At 37.9% G+C, this 13,864-nt stretch overlaps 1 protein-coding gene across 2 annotated transcripts in view; it reads right to left on the minus strand.

Moving 5' to 3' along the window:
• Positions 1 to 201: 201 nt before the first annotated feature.
• Positions 202 to 13,864, minus strand: part of FBXL17 (F-box and leucine rich repeat protein 17) — a 284,885-nt gene continuing 271,222 nt past the window's right edge. The window contains exons 8-9 of one of the 2 annotated variants that reach the window (XM_061623634.1): positions 11,400 to 11,542; positions 202 to 757 (exon numbers count right to left, since the gene is read on the minus strand). In XM_061623634.1, the coding sequence (XP_061479618.1) occupies positions 620 to 757; positions 11,400 to 11,542 (281 nt within the window). In that variant the 3' untranslated portion in view covers positions 202 to 619. The remainder of the gene's footprint in view (positions 758 to 11,399; positions 11,543 to 13,864) is intronic. The other variant, XM_061623643.1, reaches the window with a different exon arrangement.

A 13,864-nucleotide genomic window follows, 5' to 3' on the forward strand; every position in this document is an offset into this window, starting at 1 on the left:
AATGTGGGTAGCATCAATTTAACAAGGGTAGTCTCTCATTTAAGTGGAGTCCAGGAAAGGAGTTGTCACTTATTATCTAAAAAGAAATATGAACAGCAAAAATAAAGAAAACCATGAAAGAAAAAAAAACCCATAATATATTACATTGCTGAAACTACCTACACAACCAGCAGAAACCCACTTCAAGAAATTTGCCAAAAGGCTTTTAAACATTGGGTTTATGTATACAAAAACCTTACAATGCATCTTTAAAGAGGTGTTTCTATCATGAACATGTAGTTGGGAAAAAAAATCCAGAGTCAAATCCAGAGTCTTTTATGTAAACTTACAATTATATTGCATTAAGAAAAGTTTCAAACTCTGCAATATTTTCAGAGACTTGTAGATGCTTAGGCTGACAAACTTTCCAAAAAAATTAAATATATCTGACCATGTTTTTCTTCCAATATTTTCATTAAAAGATGGAATGAACATTTCCCACTACATTAAACAATATATATAAATTCAAAATTAAAAGCTTAACATATTTTTTAAAAAGCAAAAATATTAATTAAAAACATTAACAATGTTCAAACATTCAGTCTTAAATCTGCTGACTATTTTAATATCGTATCATCAGTTAAGAGGCAGTTGACATATTGGGTGTCCAGCCCATCTGGTATGCCCGTTCCAAGGTTCTCTTGCAGTCTTGTAGTACAGTACTGAAGGTGATGTGTGGGTGCTGCTGCACTAGTTGTTCTACCGTCACTTCATTCACCTGTAAACCAAAGCAATAACCTGTAATTCGTTAAAAAAGCCAACCAAAAAGCCAACCAAAAAGCCAGGAAAAAGCGAACCATAGATGTGAGTATCATGTGGATGGTTAATTTGGATCTTAGGGGGGAAAAAACACAGTGTTACAGAATCTTCACAAATATCTTCTCAAGTTGGCTTTGGTGGCCGTTTTTGTTTTACATATCTCAATAAGAATTAAACAAGAATTAAGGTCCTCTTTGGGTAACAGCTGTAATGGTGGCAATCAATAATGAAAATGTACAAACCTAGCAGGTCAGGAACATCCCTGCTAGACCCTAACAAGAGATATTACCTTTATTCCTTGATCATACAAACAATCAAAAAGACCTAATTAAACTTAACACCTTAACAACTGCTGTGCTGTAAGAGGATTAATTTGTCAATTATTTTTAAGCTGATTGTAGTTCATGTCACAGAAACAGACAGCTTCCATCATCCTTTTAGATAAATAATAGATTAACCTAAGAACCACAACTTTTAGGTGGCTTTATTTGGAACCTTTACTGAACATTTAAAAATACATCAATATTTAATTTAAATACTCAGCAGCCTAATCTGACAGCATGCGCCAGGATAACGACTGTTCACTTTGCATTTCCTTTTTTTGTGCCCCATGTTCTCCTGATATAAGATAACAAGCCAAGTAATAACTACGACAACAACTTTCCGCTCTTGCCACAAGTAAGTATTCACTTTCCTTGAAATTCTTCTTGGAAGAAATGTTTTAAGTACAACAAAAAACCCTTAAATATCTATCTACAATCACCACCTCCCCACAAAAGAATCCCCAACTGAACCAATTGTGCTAGGCAGTGCAGAGAATGAACAGTGATTGCATTTTATGACAGGGATAAATGACGGGTTTAATCTACAGTTCTTCTGCTTTGATAATAGAAACACTCAATCTTCATTGGGAGATTTGTCAACTGAAGAGCAACTTGGATAGAAAATGGCTTTAACTTCTTTTCCAAGAACGCAGAGACCCTGGCAAGCTCTAAACACTTTTGTAAACAACTACATTATAGCAACACCAAGGATGTCTGAAAAGCAGGAGCTGCCTTTTAATAAAGCAGAATGAGATCTGGAATAGTACAAGCTCTTAGTAGCTTGCACACATCAGTAAATCACATTTTAAAGACTGACCAGAAATGTTACTCAGAAGAAAGTAGCTCCAGGAATAGATTCAGTTCCCCTCCTGCATCTGTTATATGTGGATACAGGCTCTAACATATAAAGTTGTTGCAAGGATTACTGAAGTAAGGTTGGAAAAGTGATATGTAAATGCTAAATATTAATTAGCATTATTAACGGTAATTATAAAGACCACAGCTCAAGGATATACCCAAACCCCAAAGGAATATTATTTTTAAGATGTGCGCACACCAGGGCTGTGGAGTCGGTACGTCAAACCTTCAACTCTGATTCGGACTCTGACTCCACTATTTTTCTACTGTCTGACTCCTTCATAAATGGCAAATGTATATTGATTTATTAATATTAATAAATTAATATTAATATTAAACTATTAATTTTATTTTGAAGCCGGAGTCGGAACATTTCTACCGACTCCGACTCCATCCAAAATTGCTTCCGACTCCACAACTCTGACTCTGACTCCACAGCCCTGGCACGCACACGCACCAAAATGGCTAGTAAAGAAGCAGAGAAATTATTTCCCTAGATACCCTGCAGAGCTTGGAAGATTACTTTTAAAAAGGAATATATTACACCTACTGTTACATTGCCCCAAAAAGGAATAAATTACCATTACAATTGTTCTGAAGGGAATTGATTACTTTACAGTTACTCAAAAATAATCACTACAATTACACTTAAATTACTTTTAAAAATCCCCTAGAGTGCCTACAAGGTGCTGGCTTTGGCTGCTGCACACTAAGTTGCCTAAAACAACATTAAAAATAAACACAGAGGGGGGGGATAGTAGAATAATTATTTTTATCCATAAGATAGTAATGGTGGTCTCTCCGCTGGTAAGGGTGGTGGGAAGGAAGGCAGAGGCCACCGCTCAGATCTTTGCATGTCAAACCAAGTGCAACCCCCGCCCTCAGCCAGCAAGTATATTGTCTCTCACTCAACCACCTCCTGAGATGCAAAAAAGTTAAAACACTGCAAATGCAGCAAAGAGGGTGGCAGAGGCTGCTTTGTGTGCCAAGTGCAAACACAGCAAACATAGTATTCTCTCTCTCTCTCTCTCTCTCTCTCTCTCTCTCACACACACACACACACACACACACACAGAGTCATATTTCACCTCCACAGTTCTTTATCTCCATTCTGCTGCTGCCTCCTTCTCCTTTATCCATGTTCTTGCCCTCCGGCTCCTTTCTCCCTCCATTCTTCTCCACCACCATTTTTTTAAACAACTGCTTTCTCCACTCTACCCGCCATCTCACTCTCCATCTCCTGCCTCATAACCTCCTACCCACCCACAAAGCACGCAGGAAGAGCGATGCTGCACAGAAGTTTGAGGCACATGATTTTCATCCACAAATCAGAGGAGCAGAAGACTTCCCCTGCTCCCCTCCACAAAGTAATGCCCCAAAGTAATACTGGAAACATTACAATCACTCCTCAAAAGTAATAAAATACTTCCTAGTTCTATTACAATCAAAATGTAAAGGAATTATCCGCTCATTCTCAAAAAAGTTTTTTTATAACTAATTACTTCCCAGCTCTGATACCCTTATTGTATGAAACATATATGATGTCATAAGCATCTATGTATTTCAGTGGTTGTGCTTCTGAGAAAAGCATTGTCATGTCTTAAGCTCTGATGAAGATAACATCTCCAGGAAGAATGGGGAATATATAGTTATCTCGAACAACAGCACTTCAGTATAGCAAGGCCATTCTAATCAATTCTTGCTAGGGAAAAGATTAATAATAATGTTAAGACATCTACAAGTTCAACAATAAATAGCTTTCATTTTCTGGTGAATTTCCCAATAGTAATTAACTTATTAAAATAAACATTATAATACAGTTTTAATTTGGTTTATCAGGTCAAACTACATATATTAGTATTGCTATTTGTGCAATGGGACAATAGTAAAAAATGGGCTATTTAAATATGTAAATGTCCTTTATAAAATCTTGAAGTCCTGAAGCAAGGTTGATTAAGGGTCATTTATTTATTTATTAATCCAGCAATTTGTTTTTCATAATTAATATCTCCTTTGGAAAATGCTATGTAAAAACTCTAGTTTCTCCAGAAACTGGAGAACCAGTGTGGTGTAGTGGTTAAAGTGTTGGACTAGGACCTGGAAGACCAGAGTTCAAATCCCCACTTAGCCATGAAGCTTTCTGGGTGGCCTTGGGCTAGTCACAGTCTCTCACCCTAACCTACCTCACAGGACTGTTGTGGGGATAAAAGGGAGGAGGAGGAGAACCATGTACATCACCTTGAGCTCCTTAGAGGAAAGATGGGATACAAATGTAACAATAAATTAAATAAGTTAAATAAACAAAATAAACAACCACAACATTCGTCAAATCAAAATTATGTGTTCACACATTCATCAAACTGGGAATTTTATTGACACAATGAATGCTGAAATGCATTTCTCAGAAGCAGAACCACTGAAATACATGAATGCTTATGACATCCTCAAAAAAGGGCAAGATGAAATGGCCCTTTGTGTATAGATGAATGCTTGTGTTGCTATTTCCTCATATTCAGAGTAGGAGCAATTCATGCCCACTGCACATACAGGAGTCCTGTTTCACAGGGTTTTTGAAGGAAGGTCACTTTATGCAATCTGCTTTTTCTACATAAAATACCCTTCTGGTATGAAACAGCATGACATCTGTAGATCATAATGTATGATGATTACATATGCATAGACTTCACTTTGTGTACACATGTCAGGAAGCTACAATAGGCCATACTTCGTTGGCACTCATACACTGTATATACATGAAATGGAGTGTGTGTCTGCAGTCATCACACATAAAGAGCTATCTGTGAATTCACTTTTCATACATGGAAGTGTCTTCTGTGTCGGAAAAACTGAAAAGTGGGGAGAAGCACAAAGCCAGGAACTCCATCTATAAATCTGGTAAGTACTAAAAGGAATGATGGCTAAACACTAGTGCCAATTAAAACCTCATGGACCACCTACTTGTTTACAAAAATATTCTGATAAACTACAATTTCTTCAGTAAAACCCAGGGTTAACCCAGGATACTAAATGGTATACAGAAAACACTAGTGTTAATGATGGAAGGCCTTCAGTCCACAGATAGAAGCAAACAGTGTTCTTCTGGAAGGTACTCTCTCTGTGATATTTGATTCTAATACCCAGGATGAACGCTGCATTCTCAAAGGCAGCAAACACAATTCATTCATAAAATATACCTGATGTCCAACCTCCACATTTGTTCTGGGCTGGAGACCATTTATGCAAGGACCACCTTTGTTTTGCTAACAATTAATAGAATAGACAGGTTTATGTGTTATCCTGCTGCTCTAAGTATTATTTTCTCAATTCATTTTTTAAAAGTATATTTAACAACAAATGCTTGACTTTTAAAAACCTAATAGTTGAATGAATAACATTCTCAGGTGGCCCAATTATAATTCCTGCCTGTAGCTGCAACACAATGAAAGGGTTGTGGAGTCATTTTGTGTGAAGTACTCTGCACTTGATCTGTTAAGGCTGATATGTTCCACAGAGTTTCAGTGATTACCTCAGAGCTCAGGGGCTTAGGACTAGTTGAATAACACACAGAGCACAACATCTGCATCCTGTTTTTCCTGAATGTTAAGGCAAACAATATGCTTCCATTTAAATTATGGATTGACAGCAACAACAGTGGACTGGTAATGAATGCACCTGGTGAAGCCAGCGTTCACCAGAAGAGCGATGCAGTATTTTGTCAGTGAATGAATTCCAGGGACCCAATTATTATGGTACTGTTGTGGTGCACAGCACCTCTTACATGGTCTAGTTTCACACTGCACCAGTAAACAGAGGAACTGTAAGCAGAGTACCAATAAAGGCGCCAGGCAACTGATGGGGCTATATCTCCCAACAGCCCTGCTTCTCCAGTGGTGGCTAACAACCCCAGTGTGGGATGTAACTAATCTACATGACAAAACACTTAACACTATGAACTGCTGTGTGATGGGAGAACCTAAAAGTGGCTCCCATATTTCTGAGGGGAAGGAAAGAACTGGGCTCAAAATATCAAACTGACCTTAATAGCTGTTATCCAATGCACCAGTAATTTTGGATTAGTAAACCAGTCATAAACACTGCTCATGTGACTTTCTGTTTTGATAGAAACAGCTTAAATGTATAAATGCCATAATCATTATTTGTACTCCTGTATCTGTCATAGTAAATCATCCACTGATAAAAGTGTTGGAAATCCAATTTTGTAATGTATGAGCCTTTTTATGCTTGGTTAAGTTCAGACAGATATGACCTGGAAAAAATGGAGACCATCTTATAAAGTTTCTCATGTTTGTGCACAATATTGTTAAGAGCACCAAATGATTCAGTAACTAAGTAAAAGGGAAGCACTTGTCTCTCCCACAGCAATTGTAATGTTTGGCACTGTCAAAAGAGAACCAAATTAGATTGTTATTGATGTCTATAGACCAACTTTCCCTGTACAACTTTTCTCTCTGAAGCACTGCATTTTTATGTAGGTCTGTGGATATGATGAATACTTTATTTAGGATTTTGTTGTTAATAAAGACTTGTGGTTCTTTCTCCCCTGTACTTCTAATTTACAACATAGGAAAAATGTGTCAGTTATACATTCACTTCTTGTTTCCTGCTTATAGATAATATATGAAGTAGTACTGGATAGAAATTATAAACAATACAGGGATGAATTGGTTAAACTGGAGATGCAAAAATAATCTATCTAAAATTTTCTCCCTGAGCAATTCAGTGAGCACTTTTCAGTCAAAGGCTTAATAGAAAATTCCTCAATTTCCCTTCAAAACCATCTTTTGTTCTGTCTTTTTAAAAGCTAATGTTGCAAATCTAAATTTAAAATAAGAACATGTTGGATAGGATTGGAGTGGATGAAAGCATTGAAGTAAATTGTTTTCTAATAGGATTCTCTGAGTTACAGGATCTGATATTCCTAGTATTACACACAGTACTTCAAAAATTCAGAGAATCAAATGTGAAGCAATTTGATTTGAGCAAATTACAGCCATAGATGGGAGGAAATAAATGCTGCATATTTAGGAAAGATTAGGTTTGTAATCCCCTTCAAAAACCACAAGTTATTTCAGTTCTTTTTTTGTTTAAATCTCTGAGACACATTTTGACATAATGTTTTATTTTAATATTTACCAGCTTTCTGAGATAATGTGAAGGAAACCTTTGTACTATCTACCATAATTATTCCCATGATTTGATATTGACATCATTTCTCTTTTTCACAGCTCTCTGACCCTTTGTTAGTAATATGGCAGAATATGGCCAGGTAAGGATGGTTCTCAGGTTTACAGTTATAAACAAACACAAGCATCCCTCACTAAACTGATGCATAGTCACATGATTTTCTTCAGATCCCAATTTGGTGATTTAGAAAGCAGCCTAATTTGATTTGGACAAATTCAAATGCTGTCTAATTTGACCTGGGTCCAAACCCATATCCCAATATGGAAACTCTAAGCCTTCATGCCTCCCCATCAACTACTATGTTGACATTTAAAAATCGTTATAACGTTTTTAGTATTGTGAAGAACTGGATGGCATTTGAGGAGTTAATACTGCCAAATTTCTGAAGAACAACTGCAATGGTTTTCCTGCAAGGGCAGTCTCTACAGCTTTGGAGTGTTTTGTCTTGTGGGCAATTTGTATGAATATAGCATACATAATAGAGAGATCTCTAGGCAAGAAACCTGGCAAATTTCAGAAGAATAGCTGGGGGGGGGTTGTGCTAGATTCCTTTAAAGTTGATTTTTTGATGGTGGTGGTGACTAAAAGGGATTCACTTCCTTCCCTGTGGTTTTGTGGGCAATAATTTTAGTATAAAAATGGCATGCATCATATAGAAGCTCCTAAGAAATGAAACAGTTGAGCAGATTTGATTATCAACTTCATCACTGAACTACCAATGTGGAAGACAAGGTTGCCCTTTTACACAACTTCAGGGACATAATTACAGCACTCTCCCTCAATGCTTCATGCTATATGAGAAAGTTACAACTGATGAACAATTAGTGCCATTCAAAGGAAGATGTACAATGAGTATGGAATAAAGTACTGGCCATGTGGGAATGCCAAAACATCATATGTTTATGATGCAGACATACATGTGGGGAAGAAAGAAGATGGCCCAGCAGCTTGAAACCTAGGCCGGACAGTGACAGAAAAACAATAGCACATTTACAGGGTTCTACACGGAATATAACAACTGATTACTTCTTCACCAATGTGCCACTGGCCAGGAGATTAGGTAAGAAAACCTGACTCTGGTTGGAACACTGACATATATACAGAGCTTGGAAAAGTTACTTTTTTTGAACTACAACTCCCATCAGCCCCAGCCAGCACATGCTGGCTGGGGCTGATGGGAGTTGTAGTTCAAAAAAGTAACTTTTCCAAGCTCTGCATATATACATGGTGTCTCTCTCCAAATGTCTTTGGCACGTGTGTTTACCTTACAGTGCTTTGGTGACACTGAACTGCTATTATGGGCAACAAGATGTAGTGATGGCCCCAACTTGGATGGCTTTAAAATTCATGAAGGATATGCTATCAGTGGCTACTAGCCATGACGGCTATGTTTTACCTCCACTGTTGGAGGCAGTATGCTTCTGCATACCATTTGCTGGGAACTGCAAGAGGGGAGAGTGCTGTTGCACTCAGATACTGCTTGTGGGCTTCCCATAGGCATCTGGTTGGCCACTGTCAGAACAGGATGGACTAGATTGGCCTTTGGCCTGCTCAAGCACGGCTCTTACGTTTTTAATGGTTTTGGTTGAACATAAATTGTAATAATATTGAACAATTAGAGCAGCTTTATTCGTCTACTTTTACTTTGTTTAAATAATTATTTAAAATATGTATCTCTCACCTTTCTGCCTGACATCAATCCAAGATAGCTGACAAAAAGAGAAAATCAATAGCAATACACAAAATAAGAAAGAAAGCCGTCGTGACAATAATGAAAAATGTCTGTAGATATTTACTTAACATCTTTGCAAGAGCAGCTCGCCGGTTAGGGCAGTGCTGCCCTCCTGATACCAGCATTGCTGTCGCTGACTGGGATGGGGCAGGGATGGAGCAGGGTTGATGTTGGGTTGTGGAGCTGCACCAGCAGAGGCAATCTCTGCACTGTCCCAATAAGCAGCTGCTCCTGCATCTATCTTACTGCTGCTTCTGTTCAAACTCCTACTTTTTCAAGATTCTATAGTCACCTTCCACAAGTGTACTCCCTAGCTGCCAGGGCCAGGTAGCATCCCAGGAGTAGGGCATCTCCTCATCTTGGCAGCTGGACAATGTGTGGCTCCTGGCTCTTTCAAGAAATTTCTTCCTCCACCTTACAGGAACAATGACATAAGATAGCCTCTCCTTAGTCCTTAGATGTTACTCTTCTTAAGTAAAGATCTACAAATATGTCTTAGATTGGTTAATTATCTCATTAATTGAACAAGATAATGAAAGTGATTTTAAGTTTGATAAAACCAAACTTAAGACTTTATGGAGACATAAGATTGCAATTTCTCAAGGTGCTAAGATTATGAAGCCACTTTTTCCCTTAAAGCAGAGAATGTCTTGCTTCTACACTGCACTTGGAAATGAAAAAGACCACATGAATGGCAACTTAATGAGAAATGAATTAATTTGATTATTTTCATGGTGTGCATCAACAGCATAGCTACTAGTGACATCTATAGCCTAGAGGCAGTTATATAATCGATGGAATCAAACAGACCCAGCCCTGGAGTTCCTCTGATCTTTTTTGGCAAGGCCCTTGACGCCTTTGTAATTCTAAATTTATTTCAAGTGCATATCAAAGAAATTCCAAAGATATGATGTCATGAAGAGCATTTTAGTGTTGCTTAAATCTGTCGCTATATGCTATTCTTTTTGTTTCTCAGCTTCTTACTTGCATGTCAGACAATATCATGTAAAAAGGGAATGGCTATCAGGTATAGCAACATTATACCACATTTGGGGGAAAGACTAAAGGGGGAGTATCTGAGCCCTTGCACAGCCCCCACCCAACGATGAAAGAACATTTTCTGTCACAGTGGCATTTGAAAATCCTTCTCATTAATGTCCTGGAAGAAGAAATTAGTTCTGCATGAAGTTAGAAAAATGAAGGAAGTTGTTTTGTATGATAACTTCTCTATTCTCTGTATATGGAAGAGGGATGGAACTCTTCAGAGCTGCCAATGCTGCATTTTAAACATTTTAAATTCAGGACAGAGCTTCTGAAAATTTGTTCTTTTTATGGCTACTTTCCTCATTCTCCTGCACACAGAGGTTTAACAAGCAAGTTAAATGACCCCCAGTGGTACCCCTAATGCCACACTTTACAGCATTCTCATCAAGATACCCAATATACATTCCCCATTAATCAGGAACAGTTTCCCCCATTTGTGCTGCAGCCGCCTCACAGATTTTTATTCTTGCTAGCTCAGTTGTCTCCCTACACAGCATGCAGTCCCTTTGTAGGAAGTCAGGAAAGCATAAGCCAGCAATTAAAGTAATACAGACTATACAGTATGCATAATTTGAAGTACTAAAAACTGTTTTCAACATCAAGGTCATTGATTGTCTTTAGCAGCTCAAGACAGGATAAGCATATTGCTTTTATTAAATCTTTTTTGATCATACAAGCTGTTTAACTACACCCCAAAAAAGAGATATATGTAAAATTGATCAGGTGATTCTGGGTCAAACCTAAATCTCAGGGTCAAGTAACCCTTTGAACAGTCTAAGAAGATAATCTTAGCCCAATTCATCAAAGGAGACTCTCACACACTTTTCTTCTCTTGGCTCTTACAAAACGCTCAAGTTGAAGGCATTGTGCCCCACCAGTTTACAAAATAGTGGTTCTTCAGCTTAGAAGCTAGATTCTTTATAGTTTCATATTCACAATTTGCTTTTTTAAACAGAGAATGCAGTAAGCAGGGGTTTCTTAAGGTGTTTTTAAATGGGAAAGAAAATATATGGAAAATTTAAGAACAAAGGCATTTGAGTTGAAATATTTCTCTTCTGAGTGAGCTATGCAAAGCTTTTTGGTTCATCTGTTTTTGCAATAAGGATTTGTGATCAAGTTTACTGAGCTGAAAATTATTTCTTTTGAAAGTTGGGCAGCAGTATTTTTTCTTATTACTGCATTCTATGCTTTAAAACAAGACAGACTGCTATAATAATGTCACAACACACTAAAGACAGAAATTACAAAATTTAGAAAGTAGCTGCTGTCCAAAAAACCTGTTAGCATTACTGACTCAGTATCAGAGAGGCTTATCATTTGTGCAAAGTACATTTGCTGTTTTTCTTAATAATTGCTAATGTGAATGCAATGTGTGGAATAAATGGACATGCCACTCTTACATAGGTTACATATTCTTTTATACAAAAGCTACTTCTTACCTTATCACATCGCATTAGTCCCAAGTACCTGAGCGACTTGCTACTCTGAGCAATTTGGGTGGCTCCCTGATCTGTGATTTCTTTGCACCATCCTACATCCACAGTCTCTATTGTCATACTATATCGCCCAATAGCTATCAGTGCTGCAAAAACGTAAGAGAAACAAAGCATTTTAAATATATATATATATATATATAAGATTTATACTTGTTTAAATTATTAAACCATATATATGGTTGCATATATGTATATATAAAACTTTCCATACCAATCTACTTTTTTTCTAACACATTGTAAGAGACAAATTGCTATAACATGATCAAGTTGCCTTTTAAAATTATCCAAGGATCTTTTTCATAAGTAACTTACATTGCCCCAAACACCACAGGCTCAATTTCAAGGACTGGAGTTTTGTCAGTCTATGGTAACACTAGAATTTCAGTCAAAAGTCAGGATTTATGCTCTTAAAGAATGTCAGCTTGTATCAAATGAACCTCCTCCACATTTTACTTTACCTTAGTCAGTCCACGTTGGTGGCTCTTATTTGTGATGGAAAGAAAACTGCTCTATTAACTACCAACTCCCTTCAACTAGGCACTTGGTGTAAAGGGGTCTATTAGTGCATTTAAGACCAGCTTGTGTAGAGGCAAGCATAAAATCTTTCATTTACATTAACACTTCTCACTTCTAATCTATGCCCACTGGGAATAGAAATGATAGTTGGATGGAAGGAAGAAGGGGCAGGGAGGAGGGTATTTATCACTTTCTAGGAGGCTGGATATACTTTTTTCTCTAAGGTAAGCACAATATAGATCGATGTGAAGTTGTAAAAACAAATGTTCACGGCAACACTTTTTTACTTAAATATTACCAATGGAGAAGCCCAAAGGTTACATACATTACAGTGTGGTTCAATGAATTATATATTAAACCCCTTGCCATTCTCTGATGAGTAAGAAAAATTTCCAAAGCCTGCTTAAAAGCCAATTTATCAATTAACTAGGATAAAACTCAGTTATTCTCTAAGAGAAGAAAAAAATCTTTGCAGTCCACACACAGAAAATATATGTTTATCTATGATTTTGGACATGCTGTCTTCAGGTAAAGGTAAAGGTGTCCCCGCACTTATAGTGCAAGTCGTTTCCGACTCTTAGGGTGACATCTTGCGATGTTTACTAGCCAGACCGTATATATGAGGTGGGATTGCCAGTTCCTTCCCCGGCCTTTCTTTACCCCCCAGCGTATGCCAGGTACTCATTTTACCGACCACGGATGGATGGAAGGCCGAGTGGACCTCGACCCCTTTTACTGGAGATTCGACTTCCTCCTTCCGTTGGAATCGAACTCCGGCCATGAGCAGAGCTTCAGCTGCATTACCGCCGCTTACCACTCTGCACCACGGACTAACCAATAATCTTGTCAAGTAAGCCACTTCTACATCATCATGTTTTACAATATAATGCCATGAATTGTAGCACTAGAATATTGTTTGACAATTATATATTTCAAGCATATTCTTGACATGAATGCTGTCTAAAATAATCTACACTTTTAAAGCTTTTTTTTAATGACTGTGTTTCTAAATGTGTGCTGGCATGGATAAGCAAAACCAGCTGATTTTCCTAGCTAGAACAAATGATGTATTGGCATATACAACAAACTGAAAGATGGGAGTACTTGTATTGATCTAACCAGAGTGACAGATTCAGAACTGGTCCTTACTCCAAAGGCCATTTGGACTTAGAATGTGCTTCTGATTCTTTCTGTTGAGTATTTTGCCACAGCTTTACAAGTCCAACACCTGATGGGCCTAATTAGGAGGCCTGAATGGCCTAATTAGGTCAGTGGGCTGGAGGTTCCCCAGTGCTGTTTTAGGAGATAACCACCAACATTTTAATATAATTTATGTTATGCTGTTTAGTGTAACGGCTGTCAAAATTCAGATTTAATATTTGCATGGTGACTGGGAAGCCAATACATATTACACTGGTTCATCAGACACAGTTCCCTGTGGATGTAACTGCAAAGTGATTGCAGATATACCTTGTGATATAAGAAAAAACATGGAGGCCCAGAGGATGATGTCAAAGAATTCGGAGATTGTCAAGTTAGACCATTGGTCTATCTACCTCAGTACTATCTACATTAACTGACAATAGCTCTCCAGAGTTCAGACAGTGCCTCTCTACCAATTCTACTGGTAAGATGGATAGCTCCAGCATGGAGATACGTTACATCTATGGAAAGCTCTGTGAGTTTAGCTCTACTTCCATAGCATTCTGGGGAGGGGACAGAAGCAGGGCATTCTGTAAAGAGACCCCAGGATTGCCCCCCCAATCCACACCAGCCTGAAGCTGGCATAATGGCACAGGAGAGATACACTGGGTGTCTCCTTCCCTGGCCAGTGTAGCTGGTGGGACTTTGAAAGTGGTGGCTGATCTACAACTTTGCACCCCTCCCCCCAT

This window comes from Rhineura floridana, chromosome 1, assembly GCF_030035675.1.
Source record: "Rhineura floridana isolate rRhiFlo1 chromosome 1, rRhiFlo1.hap2, whole genome shotgun sequence".
NCBI classification, from domain to species: Eukaryota; Metazoa; Chordata; class Lepidosauria; order Squamata; family Rhineuridae; genus Rhineura; species Rhineura floridana.